We start from the raw sequence: 22,768 nt of genomic DNA on the forward strand, positions 1-22,768 counted from the left end.
TTTCCCACATTTTAAAACCAGATATCAACGGTGATTAATCACATTATGGTTTAATCTCATTTATGAATAAATAGATTATTTATAAACTGTCTGACAACACAAACTATAGGACAAAATATCTCAAAACCTGGTGACCTTATCTAAATAAGAACTAAACACTGCAAAAACACAAAGTCTTACCAAGTATTTTTGTATAGTTTGTAGTGCAAATATCTTTGTACGCTTAAAATAAGACAAAACTAACTTTTCAGCAACTTTTTAAAATTTTCAGCAAGAAAAGCTTGTTTTAAGTAAATAATTCCATAATATTGATGAAAACTTTTTTGTACCGTGTGTTTTGGATGGATTATTTCCCCATAATAAGTTAAATGATCAATTTCTAATAGGGGTGCACCGATTGCAGTTTTCTGATTACCAAAAACTGCAATCGGTAGTCGGACCTGCCAAACGGATTTTGGCCGATACTAATTGTTTTTGTCTGAAATGTTGCTCAATATAGTAAGAAAGTTGTTGACTTGGCAACAGTGCAATGGTTGTTGTTGACTGTAAACATGCAGACCTGACCTGTTGGGCCGGTCTGTCAGTCAAACCTTTCTCACGGGAGAGCAGAGGACAGCGGTTGAATTTTTTGACCTTTGCTGAGGTAGGTAAGAGATCGGTGGTTAAGTTCGGCTTCACATGTAAAAATCAGCCAATCGCAAATCTCTCAAAATTTAAGAAATTGACAGCAATACACTGGCTGGTTGATAAATCGGTGCACCCCTAATTGAAAACAGCTTTTATGTAGCTGCTCAGATTATTTTTGTTGTTGAAACATTTACATGAAACCCCAAAAAAAGCAAAAACAGAAGGAAACTGTATGGGAAAACATACTTGTTTATTTCCCTTTATAATTAAAGCAATCATAAGTATTATGGGCAGAAATGGTTTCCTAGAACCAAGTTAAAGAGTGATTTAACTTAGCCATGCTGAGTTTGTCATTATATCCTTCTGCGATAAAGATTTGTCCATAAAAATCCCAGTTTGTGTTTATGGTTCTAACTTTTTCTCATTTGAAACAACATTGATGAATGCAGAATCCTTTGTTTGGTGCCGTAATGTTTCTCAGTAAAAGTTGCCCTGGATGTTTTCAGACGTTTCTCTGCTCTCGTCCAGCTGATTATCAAGTTCTGCAGGAACCAGATCCAGTTTAAATCAGTTGCTCTGAAACAGGGAAGAAACCAAAACATGCAGAACAGGTTTTAAGTGAGAAGTTTTTTCAAACTTCCCTCAAGCCTGAACTATTACAAGCCTTTGTGAACTTTTACCAACACAGTACAGAACATCTGTACCTTGAGGGGAGTGCCGCTTCCTTGAGCAGATTAGGATAGGATTTTCCACAAAATCATTCTTAAATGAGATTTTAGTTTGGTCACTTTTGCCTATGTTGACCTCGTTTCAGTTGTTGTAGGACTCTGACACTTTAAATCCAAATAACACGCTGCTGGCCACGCCCCCCAAACTTCAACATTCACACACAGACACACACACACGGGACAATGGCTGCAAACAGATACGCAATTACAAAACGGTACATTTTGAAAAGGATTAGTAGAGCCTGCTGCACAACCAAGAAGAATGCAGCAAGTGCTTTCTGAATAAGTAATCAACAAAGCACTTGTCTTTTCCAGCAGCCATTGTACAGTACATAATGCGGTAAAACAAGCTGAACAAAGTGCTGGAACTCTGCATGAGTTTCTAGGTAAAGGTGCTAAATGGCTTATTTTCCAGACACCAAAAAACATAAATTTAATGCCAAATAACAGCTGAAAGGGTATTTTTAAAGCCATTTTAAGAGGGAGTAGAAACCCAAAGGGAAGTATAAAAACATGCAAAATGTGAATTTTTGCATAATAGGTCCCATTTAAGGTAGTATCACCAGATGTCCTGTAACTGGTGGTACTTGCTAGAGTAGATGCAGAAATCCACAGATCAATGAGATGATCAACATCTCTGTTCACAGATTCGATTACCAAAAAAAACACTTCATCAACAAAATGCAATAAGGCTCAAGAGGTAGGTTTTTTTTATGAAGTGTTGTAAGAATATAGAGACTTTCAGGGGCTGCAGTGGTTCAGTTAGTAGGCACCTTGTAGCAAAAAGTCCTGGGTTTAAAATTGCATGTGTGTTCACTCCCTCAGTCCATAAACCAGTCCATAAACATAACTGCTTTTTCTCCATAAATTGTTCTTGTGCATGATTGTTGTTGCGTTTAATATTTTAACTTCCTGTAACATTTACTTCTGGCCACCAGAGGTCCGCCTTTCACAGGAAAAGCTTTGAGACAGTGCCAAGCAGTATCTGTTTAAATCAATTACATCATTCCTGAACAGTAATCCTAAGCAAAGTGAGATCCGAAATTTGTTTAGCCGAATTTATAACCCACAACCAGAGCAACCACTTGTTGCTCTGGTTGCATATCAATGGAAGCATTGGTTTAGCATTAAAGATGAACTACTTGGCGTCATCTTCTCTCGTTCTGTAAAGAGAACGAGAGAATCTGATATGCACCAAGAAGAAACTTGGTGCACATCAGATAAACTTAGGAAAACAGTTTCTTATTTCGATTAATCGATCTGAGGAATAGCCTCACTGTTTACTCTGCTGCGCCTGTCCTGGAGTGCACAATGTTTTCTCTCCTCCCAGTTACTCCAAGCTGCCCCAGTTGTCTCTCCGCCCAGTCGGCGGGGCTGTGCGGAGAGATAAGAGTTCAGGGTGTGCCTGTCTGCTCATGAAGTCCGCCTCTCTCCGTCTGCGCGGCGCAGTTTCTCTTTTGAAAGATGACGAGCCGCTGCGCAGAAGCGAAGCCAATCTGCGCCTAACTTCCACTCAGTGTGACATTTGTAATTCCTGTGGGCGTTGCTGTTGCCGCTGCACTGGCACAGGGCATTGTTGCTCAACTTTGAGAAGTACAGTGGGTGGATTTCTTTTCTCGAGCTGAGAAGGAATGTGCAGATTCCGCGGCTGTTTCTCGCCTGTTTTCCCAGCGGAACATCGTCGTGACTCCGGTCAATCTACAGCGGCTATCAGCGTCATCGGCGACAAGCATGCAGCATGACGTGGAGTTGCACTTGTGCCTCTAACAGGCTGTTTACCTGCGTGGAGACGGGGCAAGGTTCCACGTCGTGTCCGTGCAGGGACTTCATGAGCTGCGGCCGTGCGTAACGCTGGCTCTCCATGGAGGACCGCTGGACCGGCAATCAACACGTTAAGTGACACTTGAAAGATGATGAACCAAGACCAAGAAGGGATTTCCTTCCCGGTGCCGTCCTTCGGTGCTGGTCCCGACAGGGAGGCTGTCAGCGGGGAACATTCCAGCAGCAACAGCGGCGGAGGTGGAGGAGGCATTCCAGCAGCCGGGACTTTCTGGCAGGATCCGCTGGTTGGAGGCAGCGGACACAGCCCGACCCCCGGGGACAGTCCGGTGGAAACCGGAGGCTTGCTGTCCGCGGGCAAGTCGTGCAAAAGCAGGCCGGTGACGGTGGCTTATGTGGTGAACGGCGAGGCGAGCCAGCAGAATAACGCGGAAAGCATGGCTCTCCAGTGTCTGAAGGACGCCTGCGACAGGGTGGGCAGCAAGCTGGACACGGTGAACTTCAGTAAACTGGACTTTGGGGAGACCACGGTTCTGGACCGCTTTTACAACGCAGGTGAGTCAAATAAAACCCAATGTTTCTGGATTCTGCAGCCTGTTTCTTTAAAACTCCCTTAACTTCCTCCAACAGATACACTCCCACAACAACCTGTTAGTTTAACTGGTATTAAATAGTGATTATAAGGATAGTTGCATACATTCTATGGGTGGAAATTATGTAAGTGTAGCAAAAACATACAAACAAATCAAAACATGAGTTCTTGGAATATAAGTTCTTATAACCATGAACTATATTTAATCTCTTTGAGTTCTATTTGCCTGAAAATGAGTGATAATTTTAAATCAACCGGTTGCTAACAAGTCCCGAAAAACAAAATGACATTCTGTGTATGCTTACGTTATGAGATTGCAACCTGCACCATAACATTTGAGTTGATGGAGCAGTCAGTACTGTAATCACCAATTAGACAATTGATGGTAACATACCTACTAACCCATAGTGAAATAAATTGATAAAATTCAAACCAATTGGATTTATGCTGCTTTGACTCGTTCTTCCATTTTAAAACAACAAAATTTCTGATCATGTCGTAATAAAGCTTTAAACGTCACTGAAATAAACTTTTAAATTGTTTTTTACTGAGGAGGCAGCGAAACTTTTTCCCAAATAACCACTGCTGATTGATGTTCGATGTAACTTAGCATGCAAGCTTAGCATTAGCGCCGTTGCTAAACTAGGTTGGAGACTCAAAATCTTCCTCCAACTCAACTGTTTCAACCTCAAGTGTTGAAAACTACATGGAAAAACTAACATTGATGATTCAGATTTAAATCATTTTAACTGCTAGTATTCAGAATCCATTTTTACAGTGCATTCATTCCAAATCTGTGTAAAACCTTCTAGATCAATCCTCTAAAATGATTTTTGTCATATTTATCTCTGCCCTCCATTACTGTGATTAAATTCTAGTATCTGTGGATGCATAAGGAGATTTAATCCCCTGTGAAGAGTGATTACACCACGAGGGAAAGGAGGAATTTCTGGTTTTGATCTAAATTTTTCTAATTATTCTAAAGAACAGTGCATCACCGCTGTTCTTAGAAATAGTTTTTGCGTAAGGAGGCATTACTGTGCTCTCCTGGAACCCAGCTCGGATCGCTGCATGTCTGGGCTTGATGCTGCAACATGCAGCCACAGTTTCTTCCATGCTGAACTGAGTGAAACTCAAAACATCGATTTGGGTTTTTAGATTTTGCACTGCAAGTATCAGGGTTACATTTCCTCTTTCCCTCCTTTAAGCCATGATGTTGCTTTGCTCTGCCGTTACCGCTGTCTGTGCAGCAGTTGGTCTTCTGTACTGATGTAGCGTTACAAACCTCTCTTAGCAAGAAGATATTGAAGCCGGTATCTTGTTTGAACTGCAAATCGCTTGTGGACAGCATTGACAGGAACACAGCAACCACTGTTTGCATTTTTCACATTCCTGTGTCAGGACGCCTTCTGCAGACACAACAAAGATTAAAAAGCAAAGAATGTCTGATTGTGGCAGCTTCTTCAACCCACTCAAATCGTTTGTTCTAACAAAACAAACAGAAATATCTAGGAGCAGCCTTGTGCGAATCAAAAAAGATGCATTCCTTTTATCTTTGTTACAGTAACAAAAAATGCAAGCAAAATCTTCTGATTGGTTTTTACCTGAATGGTATTTTATTGCATTTCTTCATAACTTTAACATTATCTCACCATAACACAGTTAGTTGTTGTTGTTGTTTTTAACTTGTATGGAACAAAAAAAAAAAAGAAAATAGCAGTAGTGTGATGTATACAGTCGAAGGGAGAGTAACGGAGAGTTCAACTAGGTCATTTCTAAGAAATGTTGGGACGCAAGCTGGAGATGTTGCTGTTTCACCCAACAGTTTGAAGACTTGATCTCAAAACTGCGAGAACACTAAGTGGAAGAAAATAATCTGCATGTGGTAAAAACAATAAGTTGGAACTGGAAGTTTGGCTTTTATGAGAGATAAACGAAGGATTGTTTCTCAGAGAATCATCAGTGTGAAAGATACAGAAAATAAACAGCAGGTCTGATTACAAATTCATTCACTGCTCTACAAATTGTCTAATTTACCGCACAAAGCACCAAAACATTTCAGGGGGATCATTATTGATCCGATGTCATTGTGTGATGGACTGAAAAGTTTTATGTTTTGAATGTGGTTTACATTCTGTTTGATTTATATCTGTCCAAATTTGACATTAGTAGGCCTGTCAGAATAACACATTTTTCTGGATGGTAAATTGTCCCAGAAGTTATTGCAATAAATTATAATATTGTTGTTTTGAGACCATTAACAACTAATGTGATGGTAATAATCACATAATAGTGCAAGACCACACTCTCAAGGAGCAATAAACTTTGAATTCAAATGAATTTAACATTGGAATTGGAAATAAATATAGAAAATAAATAAAACAACAAATAAAATGAATTATGAAGTCTCTGCAAACAAAATTGTTCTTCAAAAAGAGACTAGTTGAGACCAAAGCACCAGACTGCAGACTTTTGTCATCCAGTTGTTACAAAGAGAGAAGAGACGAATAATAATTTGTGCTAATGGATATTGAGGTTTTCGTTGATCATGCAATTAATTGATTAATCATTTTATTACTCATTACGACAGGCCTACAGGTTATCACTGTTGCCTCTGAACAAGACGTCTGTGATTTTTAAAGTCTTTTCTCTGAACCGTTTTTGTGTTTTTCTCTCTGGGTACTCCATCCTGCTCCCACCATCCAAAAACACGTCAGGTTACCTACCTGGCTGGTTGTTCTGTGTCTTTGTGTTGCCCTGTGACGGACAACTCACGAAATGCACAATTTTCTTCTAAGAGAGTTCAGTGAAATGAGAGGTTTTGCTTCTGTTTCATGTGACTGACTTGTTGCTTCTTGTACTGTTATTTGCAAAAACATAATAAGTTCCCTCTCACATGTTTTGTCTCCCTTCTGGGAACTACAGTGGGACATTCTCACGACAGAAAACAATGAGGGCAGCGCCGTTTTCCCAGAAAAATACTGCTGTGCTCAAACACACTTCATCCTCTTTCTGCTGGTACAAGAGAGTGCAGAGCAAAACAAAGAAACAAAAGAAGTTTAGAGGCAGATTGAACCAGAATGATTATGTGTAGTGCGTCTGTGAATGGCCTCCTCACATGATGCCGCTCAACAAAGGTGCCAGATTCTTGTTGCAGAAGCTTCAAAAACAGAAGAAAAAAAAACGGAGTCGAAGTACAAAATTCTTGTCAAATCATCTACAACCCAACAGACAGTCGGTACAGTCAGCATTCAGTTTGCTTTAAATGTAATAGTTGTGTTACTGTAGGGCTGCAACTAATGATTTTTAATGATCGATTATTCTGATGATTAATCAGACAAAAATTGCCACATTTTGCATATTTTTAACAACTTGAGCCTTTTTAATGATAGAAATACATTAAAAGGTGCAAATAACACAGTTTCTTTTTAAATAAGAAAATAAACATTTTGTTGACTAAAATGTAATAATGCAGCGTTCCTTTTGCGTGTGCTTGATCATTTGTAGCAAAGGATGCACCTACAGCTAAACAACATCAACACGGACGGGAAAAGCTCAGAACTTCTCCTTCACTTTGCATCAGTGCAGTGTTGATTAAGTTTTGGATTAAATCTTAAAAATGGTTGTTCTTTCAGCAAATTAGCTTTTTTGTTTTTTGAGTCTGTACTCCATTTAATGATTAATCGATTACTAAATTAGTTAACGGTTATTTCGATAATCGATTAATTGTGATTAATCCGATTAATCGTGATTGATCCGATTAATCGTGATTGATCCGATTAATCGTGATTGATCCGATTAATCGTGATTGATCCGATTAATCATTTCAGTCGTTTCATATCCAGTCTAATCTCTAGTTTTCCTGAAACCGCGTTGTCCCTGTTGTTAGCGTTGTGTTTTCTTTATTTCCAGTTCTAAGGTGTGGCTTAGTTCTGAGAACCCGTAGTACCTTTATTTGCATTTACTGTGACCTTTGGAAGTGCAGGTATTAATTTGCATGTTTGCTGGTGTGTGTGCCGTGAAGACGATGGCGTTAGTTTGGTATGCTTGTCTGCTTTTCCTTCATTTGGGTCTCCTTGGGTTCTGGCTGTGTTCTTAATTAATCCCCCTGACGGATGATCCTGTGAAAGTGAAAAGCTGCTGAGGCGGCAGCGCTGCAGGAACTAGAAAGCAAAATGGTCAGAATATTAGAAAACATATTTCTTCAAAGTGTAATTACTATCAGTCTCATTGCTATCTGAAATAAGTGTAATCAAAACTTGAAAACAACATAAAAAAATGAATATCGAGGTCAAAGATGTAAGAAAACAACCTCCTTAGAAATCAGAAGTATGTTGCTTCACTTCATCTGTTTTTCTCTTCTTAAGCTAATCAGCTGATTTTAGTTATTTTCCCAAAGATGGGATAAACACACCTGCATTACATCACCTACTTTATCAGGAATGCTTTGGGTTATCGCTCTTATTGATCATTGGAGGACAGACCGGATAATGATTACATTAATCATTTACAGGAATTACAGGAACTTGGAGAGATTTCACAGTTGCTACTGCAAGACAAACTCAAGAAACCAAATAAATTGACCTTGAATATTCAGCAGACTGAAAACACTGTAACTCATTGACCACCGATCTGCGTCAGTTTACGTCTAAATTACCAAAAGCAATAAAAATAAATAAATAAAGCTCAAATTATGAGTCATTGCCATTATTGGGCACTTTTAAGCAGCATAGTTGCATAACTTGCTGTTACTGGTGCGGTGAAGTTCACTATTTGATGTTTTAGTGTTTGTGCAGCTATGACGATATGTAGTTTTTACTGTAGTGGTAATAAATATCTCCATTTGCTGTGATAAATTGTAAATTCGTGTCACTTCATCTCAATTCTGTTCAATGTTGTTCAAGTTTGGCAGAAATCAGATATTTGTTAAAGTTGTGATTTTGATGAATTATATTACTTGATTCTGGATATAAAGAATGTGCATCAATAATAAATTGGCTATGGATCGGGGTCAGGCAGCAGCTTGTAGTTTGATGCTCTACTTTTGACTTGAATCAAATCAGATCTTAGGAACAGATACTTTTTTCTGTTTAGTACATTAGTAAAAGCACCTGTAGCGTATTTTCTTTCTCTTCTGCATTTTGTAATTCTTAGAATAAACAGATTTATTCCAAACTGACCAGTGAATCTTTAACGTAGTTTAACGTTATAGCACAGAAATTAAAAATTAAATGAAGTTAGGACTATGAGCTAAACAAAACATGTTCATCACAGTTTTTGCTCAAAATCATTCGTGGATGATGAGATTTTATTCTGATCAGTTCTGCCCATTTCGAGCAAACAGACGTGCAGTTATACAACATTTTTGAAAAGCAGAAGTGGAGCCTCCTGCACAACCAGCAAGAATGCAGGAAGTGGTTTCTGCCAACAACAAAACACTTGTTTTTTTTTTTCCAGCAGCCATTGTACAGCAGTTACAGCGGTAAAACCAGCTGACCAAACATGCTGGAGCTCAGTTTTGGGTTGCTAGGTAACGGTGTGATGCTCATTGAATGTGACTTAACAATCGAGAGGTTTTTGAAACGTCTCATTTTTCAGACACCAAAAACATTAATTTATAACTATAATGGGATTTTTTAAAGAGCTTTGACTGTTTTTAGAAGCAGCTGAAATGCAAATGGAAACACAAAAACTATCAAAATGTGAATTTTGCAAAAGAGGTCCCCTTTAATCTCTCAGTGGGTGAGATCCTCTGTTGGTATTACTTCATGTCGATGGACGACTCTTGTTATGGGCTTACCTTGGGGCTCTCCAGCAGCAGTCTGTGCACTCAGCTTCCAGGCAGTGCTGCTCTGAAATCCCTTCAGCTAGCCCTCTGCTAAGTTGTTTATCCTCCCCTCTACTTGTTCGGTTTGCTTGGCTGCATTTCAGGGGTTAGAGTGTGAAGGGTCAGTGGGAATTAGCCCAGGAGCCGCTCCCCGGCATCTGGGGAAAACTGCATCCACCTCAGCGGGACAGGCTGGCTGCAGGCGGGAACGCATGTGCATTTTGTTCATGCTGGTTCTCAACAGGAACGGTGGTGCAGAGTCCAAATCGCAAGCTGACAACTGGATCTGCAAGATCTGTTGACGACAGAAACACAAAATATCTGTGAATAAACTCTTTATGTTGTTGTTTAAATGCTTTTATATTAGAGCTGCAACTGATTACTTTAGTTATTTATCAATTATTCTGATGATTAATCGATTAGTCAATAAAAAATTGGCACATTTTAAGCCATTTCTGCAATATTAGATATGCATTAAAAGATGCTAATAAACAAATATAGTTTTAAGTGAGAAAATAAAAGTAATGACAACGTTCCTTTACTTTACACTTGATCATTTATAACAAAAGATGAATCTGCAGCTAGAAAATACTTCTAGCATTAACGTTTGAAAATCTCATCCATTTCTGCTCGTCTTGGCATCAATACAGTGAAGGGCTAATATTTTTTTGATTAACTGATTAATATTTGGATAGGACCTGTGCTTTTTCCACTGAATTTGAATCAAGTGAAGCTAAAACGAGGCGGCTTGAGTAGTAGCAGATATTTAAAATTTTTTTTATCTTAAATGCAAAATGTTTATATTTTTGAATAGTTTTGGCTTAAGTACTTCTCTGAATATGTTGTTCTTTCAGCTGATGAGTCTGAAAACACTTTATATAATGATGAATTGATTTACTAAGTTAGTTGACGATTATTTCGATAACTGATTAATCGTGATTAATCGTTTCAGCCCTGCTTCCTGATCTTGCTTTAGTATATTCAGTATCTCTTCATTTGTTATAAACATTCCTTCTTTTTTTAAAGAGTCCTAAGGAAAAAGAAAAAAAGGACTGGTTGGTGAAGCGGTGCATTAAAACTCTCTCTGGACTTATCAGGAGGTGGGCTGTCAGCTTCTGCAGAGAAAAACAAGTGAAGAATGAACAAGAACTGACTCGCATCAAGTTTAGTATCTCGCTACGGCTCCCCCATGTTTTGAATACCTCTGATCTGTAAGATTTCTCTTTTTGCATGATGCGTTTGTGATTTGTTTTGGAGACCACGGTGAGGTGCATCTGCAGAATGCTGCTTGCTTTTCACAGCCTCAACGACTCTCACTGCATTGTCATTTTCTGGCCTGAAAGATGTTAAGCTGCACGCAGCAGGTCCACAAAGGCCCAGAAGTGTCCTATTATAACTGTGTTCAGGCTCCAGCAGAGGTGTGTTTGCACATTTGTGCTTCTTTCTCACACAATGTGCAGCTTTTGTCTGCTTTGTTTGTGTGCTGGGTCACAGAAAGAGGAGACAAAAATGAAAAATATGCTAAAAAGACAAAGGCGTTTGTTCTTATTTAAACCATATATTTAATGTTTGTTAAATTGTATTATTCAAAAGAGACCATGGAGTCTGAATTATATAAGAATAGCAGGTCAGTAAGGTGCTATTCTGTCTCTCAGCTGCACAATTAAACATTTATTTCTTTTGTCTACTTCATATTAGATTACGTTCCAGGAATGCGCCGCATACCATTTCTAAATCAGAATAAATTGTTGACTGGAACCACAATAGTCCTTTGTGTTAAATGCAAATGTGTTCTTGATTTATGCTTCTGCTCTGGTTAGTTTGTGCAAGTTTAACGTTTTGACTTAACTGAATTACGCCTCTTTATTGTTTTAAATTTGTAAAATAGTTTTTTCTTGTATTAAGAAAATTCTCCCATGATTGAAGTGACCCAGAAGAATCTCAGTGGCAGCTGTGATAATGTGATAATGGTCTGAATTCTTTAAATTCCTGGATAGGTGGAAGAGGCGTCGGCTTTTTCTGCTGCTGCCAACAGCGGAAAAACTGGAGCATCTGCCACTAAAGTAACGTCTGTTGCACTTTTACAGTTTTTCTGTTACAGAGGCGGAACATCTTCAATATAATATGTCCAGTTACTTTCATTTAAAACTCTTAAAGACCTAAAAAAGTGGAATTTTTTTCCTACTAAAAGTTTTATAACAAAATGTGGATTTATTGCAGCTGATGTCGTCATTGCAATTTTTTAAATATATTGCCTAATATATATCGCTGCCTAAAATGGATACATAATTATTTTGAATGTTACTGATGACATGAGAATGGTGCAATACAATCACAATACTGATGTAGACCATGTTTTATGGCACATTGTTCCTTCTTATAGACAAACACTTGATCTGAAAAGACTATAAAGTGACACAACTAGGGTTGTTGTAAACTATTATTTTAGTAATCGAGTTTTCTATTGCTTATTCTGGCGATTAATTGAGTAATCGGAGAAAAGAAATGTAAAATTTTTGGCAAGTTCTACCATAACAGCAGTAATAATACTGGATATCAGCACCTGCACAAATTTCATATTTTTGCATCCCTACATTTAGTTTTCTGTAGTTTAGAAAATTAACCTGCAACATCAGTAGCTCACATTTTAAGTTAACCTGGACAAAAATTATACACAAATCTGAATTTATTTTCAGTTTAATAATAGAGGCTCAGACATTTGTAAAAAGGTACTTCAGTTCTTAGTTTATGTATTCATCTTCAGTCAAGATGAACTCTCACTTTTCCCATTCATTTATAGCTTTTACGTCCATGAGAACGACTGGATTTGGTTCCTTCCTCTCACACACAGAAGCTCATCTACCAGCTCTGTACCGCCACGATGTGCTCCTCCACCCATTTGTTGAAACCAGGATGATATGAAATTTATTTACTGGTTCGTCCGTAAAGCTAAACTTGCGTTAAGCATCAACTACAGGGTTCAGTCTATCCGCTCACTTTTATAAATGCACCCGCCGCGTTGTTCACCGCCACCAGGCAGCAGCTCCGGGAGAAGAGAGGCTGCTGTGCTCAATTTAAGGATGCTTCCACTTGAAAATTGGATGTTACGCTGCTAACACTTAGCTTTCATCAACAACCCGTAGGACGGCAGTCAGAGCGCTGCGCCATATAATCTGAGTATGGTGCGCGAAGTAATTAAACATAATTTAACGAAGCTTCGAGGCAGACAATTTTCCTCGAAGAATTTTAATAATCAAGATACTCGAATCGTTCGAGGAATCGTTTCAGCCCTAGACAAAACACACGAAGTGTATCAAGTTCCTCATTTTGTTTTCTATAGAACAATTTTTTTAAGCGGCTCTGCTTTATTTTCTTCAAGAACTTCCACTGTGCGATTCTTGAATTTGTTTTTAGATCTTTTATTTTTTTAATCTAAGTGGATTTCTGTTTTCTTTCCATGGTTTCATCCCATTTTCAAGTAAAGTCAAGAAGAGTCAGAGTTTTGTTCTTCTGTGCATTTTCCAATTTACCTCATAAATGGAGGTTAGTTCAGTTTTGAGTGCAAGCAAAGTTCAAGTTGCAGCAAATAAACTGCTTTGAAAAAGCCAAAAAGGTCACAAAGCTGAAGTTTCATGTTTGAATGGAGCGTCGGCAGAAGTGCTGAACCGAATGAAACTGCAACTGTGATTTATTTATTTTATATATTTTAACTTAACAACAATCAAACTGTATTTTTTTCTGTATTTGTTCTTTTATTTGTCTATTTTTGTATCCTTGCTTGTTTTCTTTCATGCTTTTAGTCCTCTGCCAAGTTGAAATAATTCAATTGAGCAATGAAGATAATAAAATTGAATAGAACGTAATAAATTTAATTTGTAAAGTTATTACTTACACTAGCAATTCAGCGTGAATATAATATTATCTGTCTATTACATTATCATTCTCACAAAATCCTTGATTTATTTCACAAAAAACGTAAAAGTCTTATATCATGCATGACAAAAATATATTTATATATTGTACATATTGCTAAATCAAGTAAAAATAAAAAGCATGATGTGGTAAAACTACGACTTGAACTTTGCTTGCACTCCTAAAAGTAAGTTTGTTCCATGCAAAGTTGCATTAAAAGTCCAATAAAAGTGTCATTAATGGACTTTTAATGAAACTTTGCATTAAAATTGTTATTTACCGAACAACACAACATTCATGAAGATTCCTTCATGTTTATAACAGATGTTATGTCATGTTTATGTCTTGTACGTTTTTCTATCTTGAACTTTTTAGTGGAAGTAACCGAGACACAGTGAAACTGTTTATTATAGTCACAGACTTGAATCCAGTTTCCCTGAAAAGCAGGCAGGAAGTGAATCGAGTACGGATGTCAAAGCGGCTTGAACAGCAGCGCATGTTTTTCCTTCTCCGTTTGTCGGGAATGGATGGATTCACATTCTGTTCTCTGCCGTTTCCCCCCTGGGGGCCGAGGCCCGGTGCCGCCGCTTGTTGCCTCATGGAGGTTTTACAAAGTGGAGCAGAGGTGAAAGGGAGCCAGGCTGGACTCGCTTCCTGCAACATGTTTTATTCTGTTTTCTGGGTCAGTTCTTTCCAGCACACTTGTATCTAAAAATAAAGATTGCATTTAGCTCTCTGCAGGGCAGGACACTGAGACTACAGAATAGTCGTCGTCTTGAATTCCCCCAGACAGTCCTGAGGGAAAAGGGATTAATTTGCTTAGACTGGAGGATCTATGAGAGCTACGTTTTACTTTTTCTGCTTTGGTTTTGCTTTTTTTATGGTTTCTTCGTCTAGAACGTCGATTTAAACCTCAGTGTAGACCTGGAGAAAATTTCCTCCCAACATTTTCACATAAAACCTGCACAGTTTTCAAACAAAGCTATCCTGATGACGAATTGGCAAACATGAAAAGATCAATAAAAATTCCAATCCACGTGAGTTATGGTGGCAAACACCCAGCGGCTTGTTTTTGCCTGAAACACTCTTTTGTTTCCAACATTAACAGTTAACAAAGCAAGTAAAAGTTAACACAATTAAGTTCCAAAGAAGAAGGAAAAACATCAAATTAGTGTCAGTGTTGCTGGATGAAAGAAGGAGCTTAAGGTGGGTTTCCTTCCAGAACGGAAACCATCGAGTGCATAGCGTTCCTAATCGGCGCCAAATTTCCAGGAACAGCAGGCATAGGAAAAGTTTGGTTGGATTATTTCTGCATGTTTCCGCAGGTCAAAGGGATTTCGCCATAGCTGTTACCAAAACACCTGCTGGATTTGAACTGCAAACACATGCAGTGTTTTGCATAAAAATATACAGAAGTGTTTTTCTTTCACTCTGATTAACAACTAAAAGCATCAAACAAGAGATGAAATCCACCAAATCTTACAAAGTATTTTTAATCTCGTTTCTAGTGCAAATATCTTGAAATAAGTCAAAACTAACTCATGAATATCTCTTCAGGAAGATATAGAGGCTTGTTTTAAGTCAGTAATTAATTAATATTAACGAAAAAATTCTAGTCCCATTGACAGAAACATTTACTACAAGACAATTTCCCCTTTTTCATTAATATTAGAACTTATTTACTTAAAGCAAGCCTCTATATCTTGCTGATAAGTTACTTTTAAATTAGTTTTGTCTTAATTCAGGTTTATTAAGCTATTTGTACTGGAAACTAGACAAGAAATACTTGGTAAGATTTGGTGTTTTTGAAGTGAAACTCTCCCACTTTTGTAGCTGGATCAGTAAAAACGGTCACATATTTGCTGTTCCTGGAAGTTCTGCAGCGATTCTGAAGATTAGGCTCTCGAAGGTTTCCTTTTTGGGTTAAGAGAAACTTCCCTTCGGTGGGAAATGATGTGAAGTGGAGCCCTGGGACGCTTCTCCGTCCTCGTCTTCTGTGTGGGAAAATCTCTCTCTGCTAACACAAACCTCGCTCTCCGTTAGCGATGAGGGAGAAATCACACACTGACGGCTTCACTCGCATCATTTACAGCAGTTTCCGTACTCCGTCTCCATGGTTACGGCGTCTCGTTATGTAATTGATTGTAACAAGGGCTTTATTTACCTACTGTACCTCGAGTGAAGCCGAGGTTTTCCCGGCTTAGAAAAGAAAAAAGCAGGCCTTCACATCTGGCTCTTGAGAACAATGTAAACACTGTAAAGTCTAATGTAATTGCAAGAGCTTTTAGCATTATGTATTGACATTTTGATAAACATAAAAGGTTGTTAGGGTGCGATACGGGCACATAGCAACACACGAAATGGTTTTTAACTCCGTTTCTCGGCAAATCCAGCATGTTTCATGAAAAACCACAGCATCTGCTACTCTGGATATTTTTCTTTTCCTTATTACAGTGAAAAGGTATTTGGCCAGCCACCAATTGTGCAAGTTAAAACGATGAGAGGCCTCAGCTATGAGAGACGAAACGAGAAAGTAGATGTTTCAGGTCCGTGAGAGACAGAAATGTTGCTCCCACCGTAATTTCCAAATACATTCTTAAATAATCAGACAATGTGATTTTTCTGGATACTTTTTCTCCGTTTGTCTCTCGTAGTTGAGGTTTTTCAGTTACAGGCCTCTCATCTTTATAAGTGGACAACCTGCACCGACTAAATGCTTTTGTTCCCCCACTGCATATCTATTTTAAATTCTGTTTTTATATTTGTTATATTAACACCAAGCAATTTTCCACTCTGTGAATCTGTTTATTGGCAAAGGGAATAAAGTGACTCTGATTCTGAACTGCATGCACAGTTTAAGCAAATCCTGCAAACGTTTTGAAATTATTTCATCTTCCAGGTTCGCCTTTCTAAATTTCAAAATTCAGCCGAGTTGCAGTGATTGGTCAGAAAAGAAGAAAATACTAGGGCTGTGTAATAATATCAATTTTGCGATATATATATCGATATTTTCTTTCCTAGAAAAAAATCGATATTCATCCGTAAGTATCGTAACATCCAACTATCACCTTGCTCTCTCACTCACTGCTTGCTTCGCCGGGAGAGTGATTAGGTCGTCAGGCTTAGAGTGTCGAGATAAAAAAGGAATCAAATTATTCAGAGCAGGTACTTGGTGCACTTTATTTATTTTACAAATGCATGTAAGCTACAGTTTGTACTGTTTCAATTAAAAGAAACATGTTTTCTCACCACTTCTTTGATTCATTTTGTCCAGCTTTGAGTCTGTGTCCAACCAGAGTCAGGTATTGTGTAGTTGATGCTTTTAATCAGTTTTCAGTTAAATTAATTCAATCCAACTCTATAACAGTCACAAAATGTCACCAAAATCCCTCTGTCCCTCTAAAATCTTTCAGAAAATCGCAAAAGTGTACCGAATTGTATCGTTTGCTGAATATCGCAATATGTATCGCATCAGGAGCAGAATATCGTGTATCGTATCGCGAGATTATTGTATCACTACAGCCCTAGAAAATACTGAAAACATTAAGGTGATTGGTTGGCGTGTCGCAGTAAGCATAAAATCAGTGAATTATAAAATTAAAATGTTTTTTCTCTTTTTTTCTCCCTTTCTGCCAAAAACTGGATGGTAAAAATCTTGAATCTGGTTCTTTGGTCTCAACTCTTTTTGTAGGTAAAATTCAGTTTGCAGAAAGTTCATAATTCATTTTTGTTTGTTTATTTTAGATATTTAAAATGTTTTCCAGCTCCAGTGTTAAATGTTTGTCAGAATTTAAAGTTTATAGATGAGAATGTGTTCTTGCATTATTATAAAGTTATCATTATAGTACTTAAAAATGGTCTCAAAACAAGAATATTATTGATTATCAATTCATCGTCCAGCAAATTGTGTTGCTGTGACAGGAAGTGATTGGTCAGATTTGGGAAAATTGCTTATCTAGGCAAAATTTGTAAGTAATGCAACATTTGAACTTCCTGGAGAGAAACTGATGTACCAGGCGGTCTCACTAAATATCAGCTTTTATTGCTTTAAGAAAGTTTGAGCTTCTTCACAAACACCAGTCTGTGTTTGTCATTTATGCGTCTGGATAAAAATGAATTGCAGGAGGTGACCAAGCAAATATTCAATCAGTTTCCAGCTTGGTGTTGTGTGACCACAATATGAATCAGCAGCTCTGAACCTGATTTTAAATCCCTCCTTCTGTCCCAGAAAAGAATGTAATCCTCCTTTCAGGGGAAAAGAGTGACTCACTTCTGGGTGAGAAGGTTAAGTAACTTCCTCTCTAGTGTCTGGAAACTTCTTAAACGATGAGAATGTAGCTTGGCCATAAAGTGAAAGACTTCTTCATTTTCAACAGTCACGTCCATTTTTGTAGCTGTGTTCAGCTGGTAAGTATTAAAATTGTCAATATTACCAATTGGATTAATATTCCTCACATCCTCTTTGGTCGTAATTACAAATCAGATCAAACTATTTGTAGAAAACATTAAGGACTTTTAAAGCATCTCCAGTAAATAACCGTAATAACTCCCATCAGTGGCATATTTAGCTTTTAGGCAGGTTTAGCTCTTCAACAGCTGCATTTTATTAATAAATATGTCCAATCTCTTTCCTTGAGGGACGAATAAAGCTCATTAAATTGTTTAGAAACCATTTGGCAGAAACAGGCAGGTGTGAAAAAACATTTTGAAGAGATTAAAGTGTTTTTGATGAGGCTCAGAGCAAAACCTTTTTATTTTAATCTGTATCCAACAAATGCAAATTAAATCATTTTTGCAGATCTTGGGGGAAAAACTTGTGTTCTCAGATCTATTTTTATTTTAAATATTAATTTTAAAATTGATTTATCGCCCTGGTAACAGGACATGGTATTTTAATACACTCCTAAATATGTAGCTATAAGGTCAAAGGTTGAGAATTTCACTCCAATGCTTGAATGTGATCTAATGTATGCTTTAAGTTTCCAGCTGCAGATTTGAGATGATCAGCAGTTCAGCACAAAGCTTTGAAATTGAAACAGGAAGCAGGTTCTCGTCTTGACCTCTGATGATCAGTTCCTCATCATCAGCCTCATCTTTCTGCCCAGCTTTACAAAAAGCTGCCTCCATTTCCATTTTCATTAGCAGCTAAGTGGGCAGAGGACCGGATAGAAAGGACTTTTAAGGTCTGCGGTTCAGAGTAGTGATGTGGCTTGTGTTTTCTCTGAACGATCAGATCTGCGTATCAGAACGGCCATTCTCTGATTCAAACCAAGTTAGCTTCAACCTTAATCCTCTCTGGGAACAATTTATGATTGACATCGTCTTTTGGCCCAAAGCAGTCACAATCAGAACTGGACCGGAGACAAGATTTCATCAGAAAGCTCTAAGTTGAAACAGTTTCACCTCTTATCTTCCTCAAAACCTCGATAATCCTGAACAAACGCGTAAAGAAAGGTCGTTTATCTTCGCCCGTAAGCCGCCTTATGCAGACAAGATGCGACTGAATGCCAACAAGCAGCACAGGTTGCCTGCTGAATAAAAGATGAGCTTGTCTCACTTCTCCGCTGGCAGCTAACCCCATCAATATTACATCTGAAGGGGAGTATTGCAAACAAGCTGTTGAGACGGAAACGATGCAATAAACTCGGCTTTATTTTCACTCAGAAAACAAAACGCTGCAAAAACTGAGGTGGGGAACTTTCTTATGCACGCGAAAATGTTTTCTGTTGAGGCAGAACGAATACAAACAATGAAAATCCGAATTTCTCAGCCAGAACTACAACAAATATGATGTGATAACGCTGCTGGTGCATTTTTAACAAAGAGAAAGTCAATGGAAAATCACAAACTGACATCATGACTCTGAAACACACATTTCTGAGTCTTGAGTCATTTGTAACTTTGTAACATCTGTTTAAAAAGATGCTGAGCAAATAAATGATTTACAATTAGATCATTCTAACGATGTGCATTTATTGTATTGTTTATTATTTATCGCGATAAATTTCAATGTATCATTGTCTCAATAAAATCCAATTAACGATTTTACAAAACCTCTAAAACTGAATCACGTGTAAATTCTCCTAAACAAGTTTCATCATGTCTGGTTTTCAATCTAAATAACTGCTAATTGGTTTTACACCAGTTAATGAAACAAAATCAGAGCCACTGCCAGGAATCTGAGCGACTGCCAAATTTAATGACTTTAAAGAAAAATAATTGAGAGGTTTGACCAAACATAAGCCTTGTGATTTTCTTTCCCCACCGTCAACTGATCTATATTCAGCTTTTCACCATTTATAGGAGAATATTCTTGATTTCAAGGAGAAGAACTGAAGATCTCTCACAGAGTGATTTGGCTGCACAGCCTCTAATTATTCCTGGAGAGCAGCCGTGATTGCTCAGCAGAGCTGAAGGCATGCCAGTGAAACATCAGAACCACCAACATAATGTTGACAGAAGGCTGCATAAAGCCTTCAGCAGAGTAACGGGTCACATGTCCTCCTCTCAGCTGATGCTGGAGTCAAAAACAGACCAGCAATGTGACACATTTTGGTGATTTCCAATCACTGCTATGTCTCTCTGCAGGAATTTGTTAAAGGTTTTTCTTGGTAATGTGAAAAATGAAGAGATTAAATGCAGGAAAGGGAAAAGAGAGAGTGAGATGGATTTATTTTAGACTTCTCTGGAGACGATTAACTCCTTCGACCTTCATCTAGAAGCCAGTAATAATGGCTAGTACTTGATTATTTTGACGATTAATCGGATAAAAAAAATGGGCACATTCTACATATTTGTCATTTAGCCACTTAAGACTTTTTTGCACATTATTAAAAATACATAAAAAGATGCAAATAATTCAGTTCACTTAACAAGAAAATAAACATTTTATTTCCTAAAATGCAATTAAATAGCATTCCTTTAGTGATCGTTTGTAGCAAAGATGCATCTGCAGCTAATCTGTTGATTAGTTTTTGGATTAATAAATTGTATAGCAAAAAGTGCTTAAAGTAACAAAAGGCCCTAAATCTGCTTTTTCTGAAAGGAGCTCAAAACTGAATTCTAAATATCTAATGATGTAATGAGCATGTTTTGTATAGGCCATAAATCTAACCTAACCTGTTTAAACAGCTTAATTATAATCATAAAAAGTTGCATCCATCCAAGTTGATTCTCTAAAATTATGGAAAAAATGGCCAAAGCTCTAGAAATCCCCAAACATTTTTTAATCTGAAGGAATTTTGACCTTCATATTTTAAATATTTTATGCTTTTCAGTATTTATTTTAGACAAACTCAATATTTTCAGTATTGGTATTAGCCGTTAGCTTGTTAAGTAGCGTTGCGGCTACCTTCTACGCAGACATGTAGATGTCAGTCATTCTAGCACCTCCAGATGTACCTTAAAATTTTCCTTTACATAAAAAAAGAAAAAAATAGAGTTGGGGTTGCTTCATGAGCTTTTTGTGAGTTTGTGAACTTAAGAGCTGATGGGTCGCCCGGTTGGCCAACCGTGACATCTGCTGCACTCTTCCTGAGCATCGCACTAAATCTGCGGGTTGAACAGTTAAATCTGGGTGAAACGTTACCAAAAGAGAAGAAATGAAGCAGACATTGTTGCTTCACCTTCTCCTCTCACACTAGGGAGTAGGTCAGCTGTTTTTGTGGGTCATACGCTTTATGTGCATGTGTATTTATGTGATTTAGGCTTGTGCAGGCACATTATGCACATTGGAGATGTGGTTGTGGTCTTGTGGGTCCGGTGCAGTGACAGTGTTGTGCGTACCCTCCGATAATATCCTGCAGGCACCCCTGATGCTATGCGTCTGCTTTTTAGAAATCATGGAAGCCATTTTGATAACAGAAAACATCGACAGACTCCCGATGTGTCCTGGAGTTGTGAAAAGCTAACTTTTACATTTCCATTGAACTGAAAAGCCATTCTGGCTGCTTGGCTCTTTTTCTACACGGTTACAGTTTGTAATCCGACTTAAATTGACCTGAAGTGGGTCTGCTCTGAAAATATCCGCTGAATTTGTGCCAGAAGGAGCTGGAGAGTTGGAAACTGGCTCCTTTGACTATGCAGGAGCGTAACCGTGTGAGTTTGGTGACATCATCCACCCCTCTACTTTATGGATGCAACTAATGACCACCAGCATGCTTGTTTTACAAGTTAGTAGGCATTTAACCTCTAATATGTTTAATTAAAGAAGAGAGTCAAACTGTTCCATGTGTTTTTATTTACGACCTCATTAACGCCATGATCCTAATCCGATGCTTTTTCCAGAGGAGGCTGCTTTGCTGACGATGGATATTTAGTTTTTTCCCCCAGAGTGAGGACTCTCCATCCTTTTACCAGAATCCTGCTGGTGACACGTGGCAGTAGTTGGGGGAAAATCTCACTGCACTGTATGCATTTATAGACGGGATATATGAAACGTAGAACCAAGCCGATCAGCATTGGTATTACAGTCAATTAGAAAATTGCATGGACTCCTAACGTTACACTTGCACCTGTTTTTCATCATTAGACATAGCTGTTGTGGAGATGACAGATGCTTTCCGCCAGCCCTCGCTCTTCTACCATCTGGGAGTCAGAGAGAGCTTCAGCATGGCCAACAACATCATCCTGTACTGCGACACTAACTCCGAGTCTCTCCAGTCTCTGCAGGTAAGCCGGCCCGTCTGCAACGCTCCACCGCCCATTAAAGCTACATCCAGGTTCAGGCTGCAGGTTGATAACGATGTAGTTTGGTGCACGTGGCACAGATACAATGAAAAACTTTGTTAATTTACTGTTTTATCTGTTGTAGGGCTGAAACTAACAATTATTTTTGTGTTCTGGTGATTAATCAGATTTTTAAATAATTGGTAAATTCTTAATTCAAGCCTTTTTTATGCAATATTAGATGCATTAAAAGATGCAAATACACAAATAATTTAATTCTTTTTTTTTTAAATATGAAAATAGACATTTTATTGCCTAAAATGCAACAACATGTCTGTAGCAAACGATGCATTTGCAGCTAAAAAATTAATTTCTGCTTAACTTGGCAGCAATACATTGTAGGACTGATTTTTGGATTAACCAGTTAATAATCTTATTACGTTGACTTTATTATTTATTGTTATAATATTACAACTTTATTCTCATTCTTTTGACTTTATTCTGTACAAGTTTGCTCTCATATTTTTTATTTTCTTGCACATAGATGGTTTAAAAGTGAAATAATTACACTTTCATTAATTTCGCTGTTCCGCCGTTAATCTCTTTACTTTAATATCTTCATTTTCTGCAGCTTCT

The 22,768-nt window shown here is 37.9% G+C and overlaps 1 protein-coding gene across 1 annotated transcript in view; it reads left to right on the forward strand.

Moving 5' to 3' along the window:
• The first annotated feature begins 1,285 nt into the window (after nt 1-1,285).
• The window catches only part of map3k5 (mitogen-activated protein kinase kinase kinase 5), a 79,717-nt gene continuing 58,234 nt past the window's right edge, over nt 1,286-22,768 (forward strand). The window contains exons 1-2 of the mRNA XM_008397315.2: nt 1,286-3,689; nt 21,996-22,135. Of these exons, the coding sequence (XP_008395537.1) occupies nt 3,266-3,689; nt 21,996-22,135 (564 nt within the window). The 5' untranslated portion in view covers nt 1,286-3,265. The remainder of the gene's footprint in view (nt 3,690-21,995; nt 22,136-22,768) is intronic.

The sequence above is a fragment of the Poecilia reticulata genome, linkage group LG21 (assembly GCF_000633615.1).
Source record: "Poecilia reticulata strain Guanapo linkage group LG21, Guppy_female_1.0+MT, whole genome shotgun sequence".
Taxonomy (NCBI): Eukaryota; Metazoa; Chordata; class Actinopteri; order Cyprinodontiformes; family Poeciliidae; genus Poecilia; species Poecilia reticulata.